Genomic DNA, 24,041 nt, shown 5'->3' on the forward strand with positions numbered 1-24,041 from the left:
AAGAACACGGACATGAGCTTCCTGCCCTCAAAGAAAGTCTTCTCTGGATTTCTCATCGAACATCTCATTTTAAAAATGAAATTAGAGGAAAGGAAAACACACTTAAGAAAGCTGAGGCTGAAATGCCTATATAGTCAGGATGTGTGTCAAAATATAGAGTTGTGTTTGCTTTTACTCCCAACCTTCCCTTTCTTGTGTGATTAAAAACAGAATGTTCAATAATTCTTTCTCAGCATAACCACACAAGAATAATTTAATCTCTTGAGACTTCACAAGTCTTCAGGGTTAAAATAATTGCTAGTGCTTTTGATCTGGGCCATAACCACCAGATTAATGTCCAGCTTGCCTACAATCACTTCTCTAACTGAAAGGGAACAGAGGGCAAAGCTCCACCCATCATTTAAAGACTTCAAAAGTTTCTCTACTTGTTTTAGAAATATGGGATAGAATTAATATCTACTGCAGTAAACTATCTGTTTTATGACACTATTTGAAAATACTTACACTACTCTATGTATCAGACTCTGCCCATTATGGATTAAACATACAAGCAATGGATTAGAATGTAGCTATTACATCCCCTCTCTCAAGCAGGGCATACAATTTATCTCCATGCTTTTCAGAACTATTATTTACTATCTTCCACAAGTGCATCTATAATACATTTTCTTCTTAATCTGCACTCAGTAATTAGATTCTTTACCCTTACATACAAATTTTCACTCACATGACAATGTTTAGAAATGAGATATTAAGTTACTAGTTGGGAGTAAAAATTAAAGTCCCAGTTATGTGATATTAATAGATTCCCTCTAGAATGTTAAACTACAGGAGGTGCCTAACAAACCTACTGCTACAACTTTTGCCAAGTCAGGATTGCAAAGAAAAACCTTGGAAACTGGTTCTATTGCTTTCCCCATTGAAATAATTTACAAATGAGCATATAAATAAAAACCATTTTTCTCTCAATACTAAAATACATTTTAAAAAAGCATCCAAGTTTGCAGCCTACATTTCTTTAGCAGTGTTACTCATTTGCAGGGCTTTATCATTACATTCCCTTCACATAACACTCTTCACTTTTAGATTAATCTGCTGAAATGAGATGCTAAGGATTTGCATACAGATTTGACTATACAAAAATAGATATGGAATTAATAACAGTCTCTATATGTTTTAATTTCTCCTAGACTGGAGTACCCTTGCCTGCAGCAGTATTCCTGGCTTTGAAAGTCATCAAGCTGATTTGTCTGCTCTGGGTTACGATGCCACATGCTGCTATACTGTCCCCTGCAATCAAAGCACTTGCAAAGATAGATTCCATGCCTTCCTCTATCGAGTATATTTTATAGATTGGCAGTTTTGATCTCCCTCCCCCACCCCAGGGGGGATAATCTGCATCTTAACAGCTTTCTATAGATACATCTGTCATTAAATATGCCATCTCATATCAGCATCCATTTTTAAAACCAAGTTTTCTCTAACTTTGAAGTGCCACAGTGAAAGTTAAGACTTTTCAGCCAAAATTGAAAATGAGCAACCTTGTCTTATACTTTTGAACTGTGACTTAAAGATATACTGCAGGTTCCCCCAAAGTCAAATAAGTCTTTAAAAACTGCCAGAAGGAATGAAAAGTTACCACCATGCTACCAGCAGTGAGAAATGCTTTCTATCATCAAGACAGGAGAAAAGCATTTTTCTTAAGCTTCCCTGTGCAACTCGCCACAAAATGTTGTGACAAATGGATGAGTGCATACTGGAGAGATGACAAGCGACTGCCAAACAAGCAACCTTTGTCTCTGCTACTGAGATCACTGACTCTCAAACTCATATCCTACTCAAAAGCAACAACTGGTCAATGCTGACAGTACTCATAAAATAAGAGTATACAGAAAAACTGCTCTCATGGTACATGGGCAGACTGGGTCAAGTCTGATGGCTCTGTTAATTTTCTTTTAACGACAGAAAATACCTCTGTTGATTAAATAGAGTAAACTTCAGGAGTAGATGCCTATGGTTCGTAATGCAGTGCTAATGCACAACCAGGACAGAGTGGGATGCAAAGAACTGATCCCCACACATAGGGTGGAGCATGCTCCAGGTTGGAATTCTGCCAGCAAATTCAGGATTGAGGAAAACCATCTCAAGTTTTCTGCAACTGTCCTGGAGACATGCAGTGGCCAGGTTCACACTAGTCTAAGGGAAGAGTTTCAGGACAGGCTGTGGCATTAACATGGGTCCTCTATGACTGTATCCTTGGGGAAGCCATTTAACACAGCCACCCTCAGCTTCCTCATATGCAAAACAGACATGATGATACTTCCTCATAGGTTTCAGACGAACTAGAGTGCATGGCATAGAGACAATCTACAGAGGGAAGTTTGCTACAATCCTGTAGCGGTTTATAAAAATTTCTTACCATTTCCATAAAAGATACAGATGACTGTATGTGAAATACTGAATGAATGAATGAATGAATTGCGTAGTGTGAAATAGATTTCTTATAATTCTTTTTTCTAATAACCAGAATTACCAGGGTTTTTTTTTTTTTTTAAGAATCCAAGGCCCTTTTCTTTCTTTAATAGTTTAAGTTCCTCTCTTCCATAAACTTTCTCCAGTTCTTGAAAGACTAAAACTTCATGCTTACAATGTAATTACCTAAAGAATAACCTGCCATTAAGTGCGAGTTCCTATTAGTCACTGTTTAGAGGACTACACTCATTGTTAGCCCTTGAGAAAAGTAATACCATAGGAATATTTATAATAAATGCAAAACCAAACTTATTATCTATTTTTATATGACATCAGACTGTCCATATTTTCTGGACGTTTATAATACTAAACAATTATAGCCAAGAATCTTTCTACTAAATTAGCATCTTGAATAGAAGTATACATAATCCATGCATTAAATTAAAACTAGCATCCATATTATTTCTGTCATACCTGAGGAACCCACACAGATGATGGGTACTTAATATACTCAAAACCTGCAAAGTCTCTAATTTACAAAATACCTATAAAGGCAGGGTTGCTGCATTTGAAAATATAAATTATGTCATTTAGAGCAAACAGATACAAACTTGTGACCCAGAAATATGCAAAGTATGCATTATGTATTGTTTAATAAGTGAAATGATAAAATGGGGGTGAAATCAACCATAATGCAGATATCAATTAGATTCACCTGCCCTTTATAATCTCAATAATATTCACTTTAACCCCCATTCCTCATTCTATAGAAAGCTGAAATCCTGCCTCCAAATATTTTTGCACATTCCCAGCAGGGTCAAACTCTCAAGGCCGCCTCTGTCTGTCTTTAATGTCCCAGCTTTGATGAGCTCTTTGATCTTTTATCTCCCTTCCACCATCAACCAAGTTCTTCAGCCATTCCCTACTTCTATGGCCTAGCTTTAACCATCCTCTTTCCTCTTGGGAATAAAGCAAATGATATCGTTCAAATATTCTTTGGTAGAACAATACAGCTCACCATTTAGTTTACCATCTTTTACTAGACCCATCTAGTTAGACACAAATGAATCGTCTAAACAAAAGCGGTTCTCTCCGTGAGAAGAGTTCTGTAGCCAACGATTCGGACATAAAACAACAACAACAACGACAACAAAAAAAACCCAAAACTTACAATACTAATTTTAAAGGCCATTAGTCTCCTATAGTACGTAATCCTTTCAGAAAACAATTTTCTAATCTACACCAATGTATTTTAGAGTAGTTCCATGTTATCACCTTTCTCTTTACATTTTATGTTTTAGAAACTGAACCGTAAAATCACAGAGAGACATTATGTGTCTCTTCTCTGCCCTGAAAAGGACGGACAGTTAAGCTATTAAGGACAATCAATGATTGTTGATTCTAAACAAATCTCCAGATAGCACTCTGCTTCTGTGTATCATTTACTTTCAGTCTTATGCCATTTGGAAGTTCTTTTTACAATTTAAGCATCTATTTTGCAGACCTTCACTGTCATGATAAACAACTGGTAACCTGTGTGGTTTGGTGGGAAAAGCATGGTCTAAAGAATCAGAGACACAGAGTTCAAATTCTAACTCTGTCAGCTGTTTAAGCTGTGTGATCTGGGGAGTCATTTAACCTTTTCAAGCCCCATTTCCTGGGCACTGATGTGAAGGTAAATAAACAAAGTACAACTTCTTCGGGATACAGGTAAGACGGTTTAGGATGAAAACTTTGTTAATTATTTGGAGAACGTAGGTGATCTGATTGCTTTCTTTCCTTTAAATCATTAGCTCTCCAACAAGCATTGTAGAATACTACATTTCTGTTTGGTTTCCACCTCAGTTCAATACTACAGTGGCTTTCTTTTCATCTCTTTCAGATGTGGGGTAGAAAAGATTGGGGCACAAGTGAAAAAAAGAAAAAGGAACTGCTGGGGGCAACTGGTTGCTAGCATCTAAAGCAACAAAGATTTAATTCTTCATGGACATTCCAATTCACTAGGAACTTTTAAGTGGATGCGCCAAGTTATCCAGCTCCAAACCTCTATCAGGCAAGTAAGTGGCTTCCTCATATCATGGCTGCCTCCAGCGACAACAAGGGGCATTCTCTTACTCCTTACTCCCACAACACACACTGGAGCAAACCTTCAGCCCTTGCATCTCACTTAACTGGGATCCTAGCTTGCTGAACTCCTTCCAGGAGGATCCTCTGGACTATTCCAGTCTCAAAATCTTTCATCATGAGTGAATCCACAGACCTGCCTTCTTCAGTCCTCTGCTGAGCACCACAAAACGACAGAAATTTGAAAACGGAGCCACTACAGTTTTGTGGTTTCCAAGGTTAGTGTGGATTCTGTACACCTATTTTTCTTTAACCGGTTAATTCCCTCTGTTTTCTCTCAGAGGCTTATTCCAAGGTCACTCTCCTCAAGTCCTCTACTTAGTCCCGACAGGCATAATCTCAACAGACCTGTTTCTCATTTGAATCAATCTACAAGAAACTCCTCAGGTTCCTGCCCTTCACCTGTGAGCTTACCTAGGTTCACACCCATAATTATCTCCTTCTCTCCAGGCTTAAGGGTCCCTCCCTTCTCAAGTTCAAGACCTGACCCCTGCCCAGCTCCCTCTTGCCTTTCAGGACTCTGTGTCTGTTGTCAATATTGTATCCTCAGGACTCTTCACTGTTCCTGGTACCTGGGAAATGCTCTCAGCGTTTACCAGCCAAATGGATGCCCCTCCTCCCTACACCTTCAATTTCACTCTCTTTTCTTATTTACAAATATGCTTAGTGCACTTGCATCCTTAAACAAACAAAAATCCCTCCTTCACCTCTGGATTTCCTCTTCTAACTACTCAGCCAAACTCCCCTCTTCCTTCCTTTCTTTACTTCTTAATCGCCTTTATTCTTCCTAAAGCCAAAATGCTTATTAATTTATAGTGAAAAAATGAGGCTGTTACATGAACTAAAATATGTGTACAACTAAAAACAGCCCATTCTCTCCCTATATGTATACAGGAAGCCAGATTCTTAATTTGAAAGTTGTCTGATAAGCTCAGATTCGGGGATTGAAGTTTAGATAATACACTTTTTCATTAGTATTAGACTAAGACGGGCTTTATCCTAACTTTTTGCCAAGGTAATCTGTACCTGGGGTTTCTATTTCCTCACGTTTCTATCATACCTTAAACTACTGTATTCTAGTTTCCACCTTCTTCCAATCCCCTGAAACTGCTTTCACTAAAATTTTCCCAAGTAAAAAATGCAGTGGAAATATTTTGGACCTTAATATCCCTGCAGTATTGAACAGCTCTCACTGCACCTTCTTTTTCGGTTTTGGTTTCTGTGACACTCCTCCTCCTCCTCCTCTGACCCCACCCATTCCACATTCTCAGGCTCCTTCCTTAGTACCAAACTTCTGCCCTTAGCCCCTTTCCAGATAAACTCTTATCCATCTCTCTTGTCACACTCTCTGCCTCCTCCTCCTATTATCTCACTTACATTTGCTCTGAGAAACCAAAGGCAAGATCTTCTCTCTGAGTCTGAGAAGAGTCTCTCTGGGTTCTGAGGAAAATCAAGAAGTTCCAGCCAGTGAAGGAAAGGCGTGAGAGAGCAGCAGTAGGGTATAGAGAGGGCTGAGAGTGCCACTGTGCGTGATGTGCTGAGAATATACCCATATCAAGCCTTCCTGCTGATTGTCCTCCTCCCACAGGCGGAGCCGCCTAGGTACAGACACAGACCAAGCAGATCACTGGGTTTGTCAAACACTGCATGTTTCCCAGAGGACAAGATAATTATTGAAGTGATTGGACCATGAAGTTCAAGTATGAGGACAGGGAGGAGTTAATGGATAATAGAAAATAGCCAATGGACCTGAAGCTAAGTTAGGCACCTTCAGGGTTAAAATAATTCCTCAATTATTTTAGGTGCTACCTTTCATGCCTTCTGCAATAGTCACTCCCTGCTTTGCACTACTTTTGTACCTTGGAAAGACTTCTGCTGTCACCCTCTAATTACCTGTTTGAAAGTCTGTTCCCTCTACTATATGCTACTTTAATGCTCCAGCACTATCCCAGAACAGGACTTGGAGAGCTAACCTCTAAAGGCTGAACTTTAGCTCAGCATCTCATGATGGATAAAAAATGCAGCACAAGATTTTGTGTGTGTGACCACAGTCTGTGGTCTCAGTGTACCACAACTCAGCCTCTGCCATGCCTGCTTTTAGTTCCCAATATTTTGTCTACAATTCTTTTTTTTTTTTTTTTTTTTTTGAGATACAGGTTCGCTCTTCTTGCCCAGGCTGGAGTGCAGTGATATGACCTCGACTCACTGCAACCTCCACCTCCCGGGTTCAAGCAAGTCTCCTGTCTCAGCCTCCCAAGTAGCTGGGATTACAGGCACCTGCCACCACACCCATCTAATTTTTGTATTTTTAGTAGAGATGGGGTTTCACCATGCTGGCCAGGCTGGTCTTGAACTCCTGACCTCAGGCGATCTGCCCTCCTCTGCCTCCCAAAGTGCTGGGATTACAGGTGTAAGCCACTGCACCCGGCTTTGTCTACAGTTCTCAAGATGTAAGTAAAACAATATCTGCATAAAGATAAGGCAATGATATTTTTAAATGTTAATAAAATTTTACATTATTTTAATTAATACTAGAAAAACCCAAGTCCTATTAGTAGCTTTGAATAAATTAAAGTTATTTAAAATGGGGCAATGCAAACTTCATATAAATTTAATCAAGATGAAAATACACATAGTTTCTAGGGAGTTAAACAAGGTTTAACAAATGTCCTTTCATTAACGAAATACCTGAAAAATTATTTGATTGCCATCTCCTAGAGGGCAGGAAGTATGTTTGCTAAATGAATTTCATGTATCTGTGACTCAGCACTATACTTTACAAGGATGTGACATTCACCAAGAGAATCAAGAAAGCACTTAATACTGCTTTTGAGTAAATGCAGTAACATTTGTCTTATTTTTATAGTTTTAAAGCACTAACTTTGCAGTTAGCCTCTTATTTTGTTATCATTTGATGAAAATGAAAAAAATAAGCTGTTCTTCAAGATGAGCTAAGTATTAATTTTCCCTCACACACAAAAAAGGTTCTTTTTAGTAGTTCACAAAGTATACCTTCCAAGAGAGAGCATATATTTTAAAAATACAACTGTAGGATATTTAAGTGCTTATTTTACTTTGATACTGTGAATTTCAAATCAGAATGGTATGGAACACTTGTGAATTGGGTCACAATGTCAAACGCTACAGGAGCCTGTAAAATTCGACTCTAACATCTTTAATTAAATGCTAATGGATATGTACATACAGCACGATTTTCTGAATTCCTTTCTGCTTGTCATACTTTAAAAACTATAAACAGGTTTCAAGATTTCCTGACCCCAAAATGGAATGAAATGGGGGAGAGGTGTGGAGAGGGAATGAGCATGCTGGAAATGTCAAGTCTCTAAAGAAATATTCATTCTGTGTTCTAGAGAACAGAACCAAGACCCTAAAACCCACCTTCTATAATCCATACTACCCCCACCTCAGGCAAAGTTTGCAAAATACCAGAAAGATGCCCCATCAATTAAATTGGAAATACATGATTATTTGGTAAAGGATAAGGAATAGCCTCAAACATTTGCATTTGCTCCAATAAATCAGGTTACACTCCCAACTCAGTGAACGGCAGGGTGAACTATACCTGTACTTTTGTTAAGGGGCCCATTAGCAAATCTAGTCACCCCTCCCTATTCATGGTTAGATTCACAATTGATTTATTATAAGCTGGGCCTGAGGAAAGAGGCAGACGACTGAAGGTATTAGAAATGTCACTGGTGATTTCCTCTTCTTTCCAATTAAAGGTATTGTACTGTACACAGCAAAGTGAGTTTCTCATCTCAAGTACACAGTAGGGAGAAACAAACCTGAGAAAATTGTGATTGTTTTCATTAAGTATGGTTAACACAGGCAGCATATATTAGTGCAAAACAAGAACAAAGGAAATGTATTTCCTTTCACAGTAGGAGAAAAACAAAGTGAGATAGCAATAAGGATCTGTAATAAGTTGATAGATTTAATAAAATGAAAAAGGAAACATGTAGACCCATATTGAGAGGGAAGTCAACTTGATACCAGGACAACGGATCTAGCGAGTCTAAGAGGAGCTTCTGTGCTTTCTTAAGGCCTCACTAAAGAAGGTATTAAATCATGATATCTTTAAGACAATGTAAGGGAAAACCCAGCATTCTCTTACAAGCTAGGTTTACAGCCAAAACACAAGGAATATTTATTAAAATATTTATGAGAAATTCATACAAAACTTAGAAAATGCAGTGCAAAATTTAGGAATACAGTATTTTAATAATATGTGAAACTAAATGAGTTAATGGAAGGAATCTCAATGGGAGAAAACGTAAATGGCATTGATTTCATAAACCCATCGTTGTTTTGCCATCCAAGACAAGTACAGATCTGTTCCTTCTATTAGCAAAGACTTATTTGCTGCCTAGCTTGAAATTTCTTCAGCACAGCTAAAATAATATAGTCCTGATGGTTATTAACTGCTGAAATATATATTTAAAGAAAAAGGAACAGTAATTAGATAAATGAGATTTTAATTTAAATATATCTACATATACTAACATACATACTTGTTTCTAATGTTTCTTTGGTATAGAGCCAGTAAATGTTGGATCCTCTTCATCTATCTGCTTCCTTAGTCCTAGTCTTCACTTCACTCATTAATTTATTGAGCACTTAAACTCTGATGTGAGCTAGGTTCTGTCAATAAAAATCAGTGAGTTGCCAATAACTGAGGCACCACTCAGAGAAGCTGAGCCTGTGACTGTCTTCCTGGTTATTGAGGACAGCAGAAGAACAAACAGTCAAAGTCCAAATGAATTTAGTTTAAAGAAGTGCAAGGGAGAATTTTGTCAGAGCAGGTGTTAGAACACTAGAGATGATTATTGAGGAAAGCTGAGAAGCCTTTGCAGGTGTACTTAAAGGTAATGATTTCTTCTAAGTACAAACATCAGGATTATTCTTAACATTTAAGTTTTTTACCCTTTCTATTCCTCTTAGTGCTTGATGACATAGAAATCCAACAAGCTCCATTTGGGTTACAATACGAGTATCTTCCAATTGGGAGAAAATTCAGCTCTCTTCCTGATAGAAAAACCTTTCAAAGGAGAACACTTGGGCCCTTTCTCAAAACTAAGATTGAAAACACAGGTTGATGATGTGATGTTGATAGCCATATGCCTCACAGACTCCTTCTGTATAAGCAAAAAGGCAGCCCAGAGGGGTGTGAAGGGTCTGTGGGTGTGGAGAAAACAAGATTGGCAAGGAGTAGTTAACTGTGGATTCTGGGTTGTGGGTAGATGGGGTTGATTAGTCTAGTCTCCCTACTCTTTCCATAATCAAAAGGTTTTCAAGAGATGAAAGGTAAACTAGAGCTCAAACTGTACCATCAGTAAAAATGGGAGAGTAAATTGGAATGAAGGGTTAGAATGGCACAAGTAATTACCATTCACAGATCATTTAAAAAAATTTTTTTGTTTTAGGCTGGGCGCAGTGGCTCATGCCTGTAATCCCAACACTTTGGGAGGCCAAGACTGGTGGATTGCTTGAGCTCAAGAGTTCAAGGGCAGCCTGGGCAATGTAGTGAAACCCTGTCTTGAGAAAAAATACAAAAATTAGCTGAGTGTGGTGCTGGGTTTCCTGTAGTCCCAGCTGTTTGGAAGTCTCAGGTGGGAGGATCACTTGAGCCTGAGAGGTGGAGGTTGCAATGATTCGAGATGGCACCACTGCACTCCAGCCTGGGTAACAGAGTGAGACCCTATCTGAAACAACAACAACTTTGTTTTGTTAACTTATATCCCCTCCCTCAATGCACAGCATAGTGATTATTTGGATATATACCTATTGCTATACCCAGAAAAATTGATTAACTGGGCTTTTACTTCTCTTGCCTTGTCTTTGATGAAATGGCTCTAGTCAGGCAGCCAGGGGTGAAAGAAAAAGCAAAGGACCTAGATAAACCACAAGCTGTGCAATACAATCCATGAATAATCAAGAGCTGAGAGGAGAAGGTCTGGTAGAAAAAAACAGTTGTGATGGACCAACAATTTCCACCTTGAATTTTTATTCCATTAATCACTCAGAAAGTCACAGAAATTCACATTATTTCCAATCACATTGCTCTCTAGAGTAGGTGCTCAATAAATGAATGTTAATTAGCTCAAATGGCACGCTTGGTTCAATCTTTCAATTACACATGGCCACACTATTAAAGCTTGACTTTTAAATGTATACCACAATGAAAGTGTGTTTTGATAAATCCAAAGTGAGGTATGTTCTACCTGATATCCAAAGAAGACCATCAGCCACATATCCAGCATGGCATGAAAGGGATCTGTCAAAGGACTGAACAAAAGTCCATTTGTTCTTCTTGGGGCAATATCGCTCAACTGTAGGCAGAACCTGGCGCAGTTCATTCCTGCCCCCAACTGCATAGAGGTATTCCTCCATGGCACCCAGCACAAAATGCTCCCGGCAGTTTTTCATGGGTGCTATTTCTGCCCAGGAATTACTGCGGGGGTCATAGCGACAGGCAGTCCTCACGGCACACGTCCGGCCACTGGCATGCTCAACTTCCCCTCCAGCCACAAACAGGAAGTCCCCCATGACTGCCACACAATGGTGGCTCCTTCCCACAGGCATGGGAGCCAGCTCACTCCAGTTGGCAATGGCGGCTATGAGAGCATTCTCCTGATCGACAGGATTGAAGTACCGAAGTTCCTTGACCTTGCAGACCTCACGCTTTTTCCCACCAATGATATACAGAGTGTCTGACTGGAACCGTGGTTTGGTCCTGCGAGTCTGCCAGACGGGCTGTGCATAGATGCTCTGGTGGTATTCCAGGGCCTCGTTGACAAGGGCTGTTGCAGTCTCACTTGCTTGGACAAGGGGGTGGGACAGGGCAACTGTATGGAGAGTATCCACATCCATTAGGCCAAAGCGGATGTATTGCAGGAGCTCATCCATGTGCTGGTAGTGGCAGTTGTGTTCCAACCACCTCACAGCTAGCTGAAACAGAGGGAAGCGAGATGAGAAGAGATACAAAGGTAAGAAAGAAAGACAGAAAGCAACAGCATATAGGTAGGTTACCTGTATTCTTCCAGGCAGGGAATAATACAGACTTTCTTACAAACAGTATAACTGGAATATTTTGATGCCCAGATGAGTAACTTTTTTTCTGTATCAGCAAAGACACAAAAGAACTCAAGACACTGCTGTAGGGATAACAAACAATGTGAAGCAACACTGACGGGGGCTTCAGATATCATTTGGGGTGAACAATAATTGATTTTCAAAGAACGAAAATACTGTTGTGAAACAGCCTGTTCCCTTATTTTTCATGCATAAGAGGCTCAGTACACCCCACCACCAGGAAATGTCAATGGTGGGCAGTGTCATCATAGCTCAAGTAATATATGTCAACCCATAAGCCAAGGTGCCGTATCAATATGAGTAACGTAAGAAAATATGTGATCATCTGAGACCACAGGGTGTACTTGAGAAAAAATCAATATAACACTAGTAGAATGATTTAGAAAGAAAAAAGACTCCCCCTCCCACCCCACATTCCTGTAGTAGGTATAACAGTCAGGAAGCAATAAAAGAAAGAGTAAGATTCTAACCTATTAATTTTTTTCCCTCAATTAATTTTTACCTTGAAGACAGTTGTTATTTGCACATGTAAGATATTGGCAATTTGTTAGAGTCATTTTCACAAAAACAGAATATAGAGGAGATCATCTTTGCAATATGTACGTAATAGCAGAATGTAATCCTAACCTTTTTATTCCTTTCAGATTTCTTTTAAGAAGGAAAGGAGTTATAACATTTTGATATCAGCAGTGAAAATTTCTTAAAACTAAAGAAGGTACATTGTCATAAATAATAAAAATTATTGTTTAATTTTATTTATAATAAAATCATATAAATAAAATTACACATTTATTATTAAATAATAAACAATCGTTTAATTTTGTTATGACAATATACTGCTTTAGTTTTAATAAATTCTCCTTTTTTTTAATTAAAAAAAATCATCAGGGCCAGGCACAGTAGCTCATGCCTGTAATCCCAGCACTTTGGGAGGCCGAGGCAGGCGGATCACGAGCTCAAGGGCTCGAGACCAGCCTGGCCAACGTGGTGAAACCCTGTCTGTACTAAGAATACAAAAATTAGCCAGGCGTGGTGGCACATGCCTGTAGTTCCAGCTACTTGGGAGGCTAAGGCAGGAGAATTGCTTGAACCTGGGAGGTGAAGATTGTAGTGAGCTGAGATTGCATCACTGTACTCCAGCCTGGGCAACAGAGCAAGACTCCATCTTGGGGGAAGAAAAAAAAAATCATCAACAAAAAAAGCACAGTTCATTTATGGAGCACCTAAATTATTTTAATTAGTGTGACTTAATAGTTATGTTTGGCAAACCTTCCCAGACACCAGCATAATGAAGTATATCTAATATCTCAGTCAACGTATTTGATATGAATTATTCTTAGCAGCACTTACATTAAAGTAGATTTCCCAGACAATGTGAATGTGAGTCTGAAGGAATTAGCAGAAAAAAATGAAGCAAAGAAATAGAATATTAAATAATTTGATAGGGGCAGGAGGCAGGAAATTCTGGGCAGAAGAAGGTGGGTCCCAGTAAGGGTCCCACCCTCAAGCCTGGCACCGCAGCCCAAAGTGAGAACATACATTCTTGTTTTATGCTCGAATGTTGACTTTTCCAAAACCACCCATGACCCACCCCACCCCCCATCCTGTACCCATAAAAACCCCTGACCCAGCCAGCAGAGAGGAGAAGCAGTTGAACATCAAGAGGAGAAGCAGCAGCTAGATGTCAGACACTACAGTTGGAGAGAAGTGGCTTGACTTCAGAGGGATGGCTTGACAGCATAGCTTCAGAGAGGAGTCTGGTGGGTGATGGCCAGACTTCAGGGGAAGATTACTTTGCCACCCCATCTCCTTTCCAGCTCCCCTTTCTGCTGAGAGCCACTTTCATTGGCAATAAAATCCCCCACATTTACCATCTTCAACTTGTTTGTGTGACTTCATTCCTCCTGAATGCCAGACAAGAACTCAGGTGCCAAGAGGGTGACCCTCCACTGAGCTGTTAATATTTAAGCCACCCACAGATGGCAAAGATAAAAGAGGGCAGACTTTAACACTCCTTCTAGGGCTTTGGGGGCTACAGGCACTCCCCACTAGATGCTGCGGTGGGGCCTGCACGGAGTTTTGCTCCTGCCAGTGCCCAAAAGCACTTGCCAGGTCCTGCACCCACTCACCTGCATGTTCCCTCCCATGAGGGGTTGGGTGCAGCTGGTTCGAGTGAGTGAAGTTCACCTCTGCTGGCGCCGAAGCGGCTGGCTAGCTCCAGCACTCACATTCCAGTTCCCGCCCATGAAGGGGTCAGGGAAACTGGGGACCCGCCCAGGATCTTCCTCTGGGAACCTGCCTAGGATACATCAGAAGGGTGAGTAAAATGCAGATCTGTCTCTTATTGTCCTCAGACTTTCCTCTGAGCTATGACCCTTGCAGAGGACAGGATGCAACCCTGCCAGCTCTCTCTTTCCTTCAGGTGAAAGGAATGTTGGCTCTATTTCCCTTCATGGAGGTTTAGTCACCATGTGGGACCAGAATAAAGTCCTGGGGCAACTGAAGGCATCTGGCCAAGGCCACTCCTCAGTGTTGCTGGAAGGCCCCTGGACTGGACCCAGTCCCAGATTTAATGGGTGGTTGGCTAAGAACCCCGCCTCCAGACTTTTCTGTGGTATCTTTCCTTTCTTCCTTTATGGTTTGAAATGGCTCCTATCTGTTATTTTATAATGTTAAGGGTTTTTCTACAAACTGCAGAAATGTTACTAAGTAGAATGAGCATTTGGCCCAGCAATCAGATAAGCAATTCAGAACAATGTGATTTCCATCTCTTCTTAGAGGTGCCACAACCACCCCCACACCAACAGCAGGAGGTGCCTGTTTTGAGTTTGCCCCTGCCAGTGCCGAAATAGCCAGCTAGCTCAATCACCTGTGCTCCAGTTCCCGCCTGCAAAGACGTCAAGGAAAATATCCTGCTTCAATTTTATTGTGCTTTACTTCCTTTTTGAACCATGGAATCAGGATTCTGGACTTCCCTGTTCATATGATAGATTTCACTAGGGGATGGGGGGGAAGTGTACTGAGGGAGGGAAAAGGAAATGTCCTATTCTCAGACCACTGCTCCTTGGCAAACACAAACTGGGTTTTCATCCTAGTGAAAAGAATCACTAAATTCTCTAAGGCACTGGATGATTTCAGACATTCAGAGTTTCTGTATCTATTTGAAAAAGGGTTCCAAAAGTCAAGATGCATTTGGGGCTTGTCTTTTTAGTTTTCTGAATCAAGTGAATGTGGAAGTGAATTCACTTCTGCAATGTCATGAATTGCATCTCTTAATGAGTGACAGAGTGAGAGAAATGAAAAAGGAATGTCGCTAGGTGACAACGAGGCAGACACGGTAGAGGTCAGACAAGTGATACGCTCCAGATGCTTTTATAGAAGGTAGCATTTTTAACTAAATAAGATACCAACCTGACAAAAAAAAATTATCTATGTACGGTAATATCTGCAATAATCAAAGATATTGCAAAAGAAATGAGTGATATGGAAAAACCGTACTCATCAATCACCAGGTCTCTGCCAGAAGTGGAGACAATTCCCACATGCCACACCCTAGATTTTCTCTACCCTAATCTTGGAATTTTCAAGAGATGGGGTTCCAATTATTTCTGGGGAGACTGTTCAGCAACTTGATAAATAATTTTCCACTCTGCCCACAGTTTGCAAAAGTTCTCAGGGATAAAGTCATCTGGCTCAAGGTCATTTCTTAGGAACCAGGAAAAATTTTCTGAAATATTATATTTGCTATTGTTCCTAATTTAATCAAGTAATTCTAGCTGATATTGCTTTGCTCTGCAACCAATTTCTTGGCATTCTTATATCCGTACAGTTCTGCTTCTTTCTATGGGAAACAGCACTACAGATATTAGATAAATATCCATGTCTCCATAGGCTCTTTTTATAGCATAGTGCTGCCCATTTAATTATTTTTCTCTCTCCTCATAAATCAGTTCTTCCTATGCCATAATCAATCTTCTAGCCCATCTCTGAACACCCTCTGGTTTATCTTTCTAGCAAACAGTGTTACTAACTACGTGAGAAGCACACAAGCCTCAACTATGCTATGCTTTTAAGAAAATCTCTAAAGAATAAAATTGGCCATGGAACAGTGACCACTGTGACCTATTACTGATTAATTTCTGGTTTGTGGTCTACTATCATCCCACGTGATATGTGTCATGATGTTTTCTATGTTCAATTTCTCCAAATACTATGTATTACAGAATATTTTTTGCATAACTATTAGTTTGCATTTTCTGAGATATTTTTATCTTATTTCTTTCCAACATTTCTAACTTCTCATAGATTTCATATAACTTTCAACTTTTATCATTTATTAATATTTTCAGACTATACACATCATCCCTACTTGTTGGGTTTACATTTGTTCCAGATCAAAGGTGAATCTAATTTACAACTAACTATCTTGTCGCCAACCACAAACTTAACATGTACACAAATTACACGGGGTTTCTGGTCAATATCTAGGCTCTGATTCAGTAGGTGGGGGACTGGAGGATGAGGAGTCTGCACTTTCAACAAGCTCCTCGTTGCATATGCCACTGGCCCATGTACCACACTTTGAATAGGAAGGCTTTGGACAGATTTCCATTCATAACAGTATTCTCCTATCAGGCTGTCATGAATTTTGTTACTTTAGGAAGCTGTATATATTAACTGTTCCATCCACTACGGTAAATTGCTGCCTTATCAGAGAAAATTCACTCTGTTTTTTTAAATTTAAGCAGGTGTAAATCCAATGAAGTTGAAGTAATGCTTAGGTTATGATATAGGATACTTAATTAGCTTAATATTACAGATGAGGTAGCATTTTTTGAGACCTTAGTTCTATACAGTCTATAAATCGATGGCTGATTCTGATAACATAAAGTAAGCCATAGAAACACTCTGCATTTTTGCCTTTGCAATAATAAACACATAAATGTAAAAGTATTACTGTGCTCTGTTTTTACATTCATAAGAATCTAAAGGAAAAACCCCACTGAAATCACAGATAACTCTTGTTTATTCAAATAATAATTTAAAAATGGCAAAGAAAATTCAAAACAATGGGCCACTTCAAAATCACCTCTGTGTTGTGAACTTCATCTGACACTATTCACTGCCATGCTGGTGGAGGGAATCCTGGAGCCCATTTAAGGAGCTTAGAGACTACAGCAAGAAGAAGGCTGATTTATCATTGGGGCATCATGGAACCCAAAGACAACAGTTAGCTTTGTGGTATATTTTGGTGCTTAAGCTTGAAAAAGATTATTCTTGGAACTGGTGGCTTTTAAAATAATGACATTACACTGAGAAAGCACAACTCAGGGTAAGCTGAATCCTATCCTATTTTATTTATTCTGGCATACTGAAATCCCTATCACCCTAAATTCTAGGATTTAATCGGGAAGAAAATGGAGCAGGCAGCTTTTTTGGCAGCCAAGCCAGCAAGAGTGGAAAAGAAACGACAGATTCAGTTTAGGAGGACATTACAAAAGAGTGTTTAGGAAACATGGCCATTAGGTAAGACAATTCCTAAACCACCTGCAACACAGTGGACGTTATTTCCACGTACAACAGGAGGTCTCTCAGGCACCCTGCCTGACCCAGTTCACCTGACCACAATGGAGAATTGTTTCTTCCTAAAAGGAACATTAACTACAGTTTAATCCAACTTCAACCCAATTGATCCTCAGATATTTCCTAAGAACAGCAGCTGACTCACAGTTTGCTATAAATATTTGTTGCATAAATGGAAACTCCTGTTTTTAGGCTATTTCTCACATTCTCTTAAACAAATAGTATCAATTTCTTTATTCACACATACATACACACACATATTTATCTATCACAGGCTTCAGTTTTCTATTTTATTATCTCATCTTTATGGCTTTCTTATAAGGCCTTTATAAGCCCACAAGGCTCCACACTGCAGCATTCAGTGCCCTAAATATAGATACGTACGCCCTTGTTTTCCTCCCTCACATGTTTGGTGTTGGCCACTTCTATTTGAGATTCTTGGCAAGGCAATAGGCACTGTAGTCTTTCAAACCTTCACATAACTTATAAAATATTTGAGCAAGAAGAAAGTTGAGTCCATTTGGCTCAAGCTTTTCAATTTTACAAATGGAAATCAAATCCAGACAAGTTAACCGACTTAACTCAAGGCATGCAATGAATTAGCAGAAAAGCTAGAACTAGAAACTAAGTTTTTAACCTATACGATGTATTTTTTTATTATATCTACTTGTCATTATTTTTCCATCAATAATTATTTCAAGAGAAAATCCAGGCAAATGCACTAAGTCCAAACATAACTTCTATATTCAATAAATTAGAAAAATTCTGCTTTAAAAATAAGAATGCTTTGCTTCAAAATAGGTTGGCAGTATTTTTCAATGAGCCTCATTTAAGGATTACTTCAGAAATAAAGACAATAGGTTTATGATACCAATTAAAGAGTTTGTAATTACAGAACAAATATGAGGGGAAAGGACATGTCTGGAGTCTTGAATTATTGCTTCACTTTTTATGAGATTATATATTTTACATTTATTTATTTATTTATTTATTTATTTATTTATTTATTTATTTATTTATTTCTGAGACAGGGTCTCACTCTGCTGCCCAGACTGGAGTGTAGGGGTGCGATCTTGGCTCACTAAAACTTCTGCCTCCCAGTCTCAAGCGATTCTCCTGCCTCAGCCTCCCGAGTAGCTGGGATTACAAGCGTGTGCCACTACCACCCAGCTGATTTTTGTATTTTTAGTAGAGATGCGGTTTTACCATGTTGGCCAGGCTGGTCTCAAATTCCTGACCTCAAATGATCCATCTGCCTTGGCCTCCTAAAGTGCTGGGATTACAGGCATGAGCCACTGCACCCGGTCTATTTTTTAAATGTATTTTAATTCTAGATTATTTCCTGTTAACTAAAGTTGGCCCAAAAATATACAGAACAAATAATCCCTTCCCTTTAGTTTTCTCAGCATATCCCTACTGATTGCTATTCTACAGAGTAGAATATATGATATATAATCCTAAACATAATAGTATATAATCCTAAATGCTACAAATATTGCCCTAGTTCAATTAAAATATGCAAGTTACTCATATGTATTTCAGAAATATATCAATTATATGAAAAAATGTTATATTCCTAACATTATCAAGTCCTCATATTGTGATTCTAATTCCTTTATTGTTCATGTGAAACACACTCAGATAGAAGCTGCTGTTTTGACGTCTAAAATTCCTGATCCTTTTAAAGAAGTGGATGTTTTGAATTCTGTTTGTATATATCCATATATATTATATTATTCCCCAAAGGAATGCCAAAACAATGAAAATATTATTCTCAGATTTCCAGAAAATACATTATGAAGTCATCCCAAATTCAAGAATAGACATCACTGCACTCTTCCACAGAACTGTCTTTATATCTCGCAAATACATATAAATACAAGTGCCCTTAAAAAGCAGGTTCTCATCAGATGAGTGATGAAATCTTTTTAAGCAATGCTAACAAAGAATAAAGCCCTATGACATTGTCTTAAAGTAACAAGTATTTTTTTGTCTTGGTCTACAAATATTGTCTTTTACTTCATCATGAAGAGCTGAGTAAGCAATGACTAGTATTTTTGCTGATAGCCTTTATTCTGCTCCTTGACCAAGGGCAGCTATTATTGTGCTCCTATGTAAAATCTGGATGCAGACAGCTCTGCTGAAGGTGCACACTGAGTCCTCCTCTTTGCAGAATCCCACACTGTGAGGCACAAGTGTCCATATCCTTACCAGTCTTGTCATCCCATTGAGATACGCCAGGGCACCAGTTTCCCCTCAGTGCACAAAAGGCAGCATAAATTCCACACTTCTTCAAATTCAGAAAAACACAAAGGAAGGGCACAGGAGCAAGTCAAAAACTCACTGCTGAACCTCCATCAAAGAGCAGGGCAAGCTGACGAGCTCTTGGGCAACAAGTAGGAAGCCAGGAAAGCATGTTTTAATAGAATGGATGATGATGCATCGACGAATCTTTTCCTTTCTAAACAGAGTATCAAGCATGTTCTTTATCTTCTAATTTATGTTCTCAAAGGGAAGAGTTCAGTGATCGTTCTATATTAAAGTACATTGTTTTATATGTTATTTTATAACACCTTGAATTCCAATAAAGACAAAATTTTAGCATGTTACTGTTTTAATATTACATACAGTTTCTTTAAAAATGTGATGTTTCCCTAATGCAAGTGAGCAAGTGTTGCGATTTGCCATGCAATACTACACAGAAGCTCCCCTCTGTAACGTGAGTCATGTAAGGTGAAATAATGATGTAATAAACCAGAGTAACAACTGCCATAGAGAGAAAAGTATATACTAATAAATAAATGTGACAGATCTTATAGTTACATTCTCTTCTTTGAGACCGAATGAAAAGTTTCAGTTCAAAAAGACAACTTTCCCATAAAATCCAAAATCACCAGAAACTAGGGACTCAGCATCAGAGCATTTTCCTTTACCAGAACAATGAAAATGTTACCATGGAGGAATATTAAAAATTATAACAGTGCTCACCTGAGTGCTATAATTAAAACTGTGTCAACATTTTCCTTGTAAAACAGATCTTTCAAGGGAGATTGCACATTAACCATTATAGCTGACTACAGACTTATGTAAGACGCATAGGCTATTTTTTCTTCTAAGAAATATATTTCAATGGAACCAAATCTGATGAGGCCCCGGGCTCATATACTGTAAGAAAAAATAAACCTGACAGATTTTTAAAGCAATATTCAGTTTATAACAGATGATAATAATACATTATTTCATTGTTCCTTTAAAATTCTGTGAAATTGAAAGATTGGTAAATGTTATTATGTTCACCTTTAACATATGATTTGTTCTCTGGTAATCATCTTTAAACATATTTTTTAAAGTACATACTTCAGAACTCCAAAAGCAAAAAGCCCTTGCAACTAAAGGTATCTCTTTTCCACAAATGGGGATAAACACACAGGACTGGAAGAATCACAACAAAAACTACCCTGAGACCTGCCATCTGTAAGTTCCAGATATTTAAGGGGGGTGCACGAAAAGTGACCTGAGTTGCCCTTTGCTCAATCTTATAACAATAACAAAAGAGGATTTGTTTAAAAGGTAAATTTTATATCAAGATGAAGAGAAAATCAAGATAGGATAAGAGGTGAAGTTAATAACCTATGATATCCTTTCTACCTGTGAGATTCAGCCACCAGTGTAAGCTGATCTTTGAAAAGCCAATATTAAAAGGGCAACGTGAGTATATGGCTGATATTGGATCTATTATTTGGCTTCTCATCTGTAAAATAAATTAGTTGATGAGAGAAAGTCCGCCTTCTCTAGGATATATGTTACCTATGGATCCACCAAAAATCTTGTAAAGTAGAATTCTCTAATTTTCCTACAGGTGGTAGAGGCAACCAATATTAATCTAGTACCCAAGTCACAGGTTTCTGTAGCACAGATAGTTTTGATAAATCTCTTTTCAGAAAAACAAGGTGACTTTTTTTTTGTCTATAACTCTGCTCGGCTGAAATGTCTACCTGAATGTTTGCATGTATGAAAATGCACGTGCACGTGGGGCCACATGCAGAGAAGTGGGTTACATCATAGTTACTCTCCCTAGGAACAACTTTGATCAGATTATATTATGAAATTGAATAATAATACCATCTCTTGTAAAAATAAAATTTGTGCCAAATAATACAAATTTCAAATTTATTAAGGTGACTGCTTCAAGGTAATATTGGTTAGAATCTCAGAATAAGATCTTATACATGCCCGAGGGCGGTGACTCATGCCTGTAATCCCAGCACTTTGGGAGGCCGAGACGGGCAGATAACGAGGTCAGGAGATCGAGACCATCCTGGCTAACATGGTGAAACCCTGTCTCTACTAAAAATACAAAAAAATTAGCCGGGTGTGGTGGTGGGCACCTATAGTCCCAGCTACTCCGGAGGCTGAGGCAGGAGAATGGCGTGAACCCAGGAGGCGGAGCTTGCAGTGAGCCGAGATAGCGCCACTGCACTCCAGCCTGGGTGACAGAGTGAGACTCCATCTAAAAAAAGAAAAAAAAAAAAAGAGAGAAAGAGATCTTATACATAAATTCAAGTTTTAGTAAATTGTTCACATACATTTTACCTCTGGACTGTCTTTAAATGTACCATTCCCTCCATGAGGGAATATAGTGGTATATTTATATTTATATATAATGGCATATTTATATTTATATATGTTTAATGGTATATTTATATTTATCTCATAGAGGTAAATATACCTCCATGATGGTGGAGGGTGGGAGGAGGGAGAGGAGCAGAAAAAATAACTGTTGGGTACTACGCTTAATATCTGGGTGATGAAATAATCTGTACAAATCCCCAAGACATGAGTGTACCTATATAACAAACCTTCACGTGTACCCCCAAACCTAAAACTTATATGTATATATACCATTCCCATTCCATATCTAATATATATAAAACTTTTAAATGGCAAAAATGTCCTACAGGACAATAAAAAACAGCACCACCCTTGCCAATAATGTTGTAGGAAAAATGAAACTTCTTGGTCTCCTCATATTTGAGCAAAACACATGTACAGTTATAGAATAACACCCTATAATTTCCCTTCAATGGTTTGATCATAGTCTCTGAGCCAAAAGACAATATTCACCCATCTAGTCACTGATGGCTGGGATTGCATCAGAGCATTACTCAATGCTGGATTGATGACATGAGACTTCTAAATAAAATGATAGCTCCTGCATATTTATATAACATGTCCTACTAGATACTGAAGGAACTTTGCATGTGGTCACCGAGATATTCAATTTATATTGTTAGAACGACACTGGAAAATGAGAGAAAACCAATTTGATCAATAAAAGAAAACCCTTCTGTATCACATTGGCAATAGGGACTAGAGCGACCTTACGTGGGTCACAACTTCCCCCATTGTTTCCTAGCTACTGCATGCAATAGGAATGCATTACCAGGGTGAAGTCAGCTGAAATGGCCAGGGAAATCCTAATGCTTTTTTCTGTCATGAATTGGTATATGCTTATAGAGGTAAATGTGACACAAGGAAAATAATACAGGACTTGATGTCAAAAGACCTGTTTCTGCAACCTAATGTATTTGTGCATTTATGAAAAACCAACATACTGATACACAGTTTTATCAACATACTAATACTCTGTAAAACAAGTATGGTAATACCTATGACATAGGGTCCTACAGAAGACTGAATGCGATAAGATATGTGAAGGTGCTTTGTGAACTGATATTTAGACAATGTACAGAATTTATATGATGGCAATATGCCTCCAAGAGAGGAAGGTATTCCCCAATATAATTATCCTTTTGAATTCTTTTTTTTTTTTTTTTTTGAGACAGAGTCTCGCTGTGTCTCCCAGGCTGGAGTGCAGTGGTCAATCTCGGCTCACTGCAAGCTCCACCTCCCAGGTTCACACCATTCTCCTGTCTGAGCCTCCCAAGTAGCTGGGACTACAGGCGCCCGCCACCACGCCCGGCTGATTTTTTTGTATTTTTAGTAGAGACAGGGTTTCACAGTGTTAGCCAGGATGGTCTCGATCTCCTGACCTCGTGATCTGCCCGCCTCGGCCTCCCAAAGTGCTGGGATTACAGGCATGAGCCACCGCGCCCGGCCCTTTTTGAATTCTTGATAAAGCCATCACATGCAGACCATTTTTATGCAATACAACATTGTGTGTTAGTGATGTAAATTTTGAAAGATTGCTATAGTTGATAAGAAATTTGCTACATAGTATTAAATACTTCACATATTTAAAGTGATAAAAGTATGGCAGCATGACAGATTATAAACTAGCTCTTATGATTAACCATATTTCACACAAACTCAGTAATTCTAATCCAGTAATTTAAGTTCTGTGACTTTGTTAAATTCAATGTTGGAGAAGCATGACTGAATGAATGAATGAATGAATGAATGAATGAATGAATGAATGAATGAAAAGGGAGAGACAGACTTAAACCCAGTTGTTTTTGTACAATACTCAACATATAAGTCACTTTCATTACTTGGCTTGGGTTTCCCATTACAAACACTTCTCAATTTCTTAAGTGTCCATTATGTCAGAAACTTGGTGACAAAGAAGATTCTAATCAGTATATATCAACATTCTCATTTGCCATTCACTTCCATTAATACCATAAAACTCGATGTTTATTCTTGATTTTGAGTGTCTTGATATGTTCCTGTAAAATATTCTAATGAAATTTGGAATTGTCGGGGGGAATCCTGCAAATCTGGAAGTT

General features: G+C 38.6%; 1 protein-coding gene across 4 annotated transcripts in view; it reads right to left on the bottom strand.

The window, feature by feature from the left end:
* KLHL32 (kelch-like family member 32) overlaps positions 1–24,041 on the bottom strand; it is a 230,252-nt gene that overhangs the window by 15,495 nt on the left and 190,716 nt on the right. For all 4 annotated transcript variants that reach the window (XM_011955165.1, XM_011955164.1, XM_011955162.1 and 1 more), the window contains one exon: positions 10,839–11,565. In XM_011955165.1, coding sequence (XP_011810555.1) covers positions 10,839–11,565 — 727 coding nt within the window. The remainder of the gene's footprint in view (positions 1–10,838; positions 11,566–24,041) is intronic.

This window comes from Colobus angolensis, unplaced genomic scaffold, assembly GCF_000951035.1.
Source record: "Colobus angolensis palliatus isolate OR3802 unplaced genomic scaffold, Cang.pa_1.0 Scaffold398, whole genome shotgun sequence".
Classification (NCBI taxonomy): Eukaryota; Metazoa; Chordata; class Mammalia; order Primates; family Cercopithecidae; genus Colobus; species Colobus angolensis.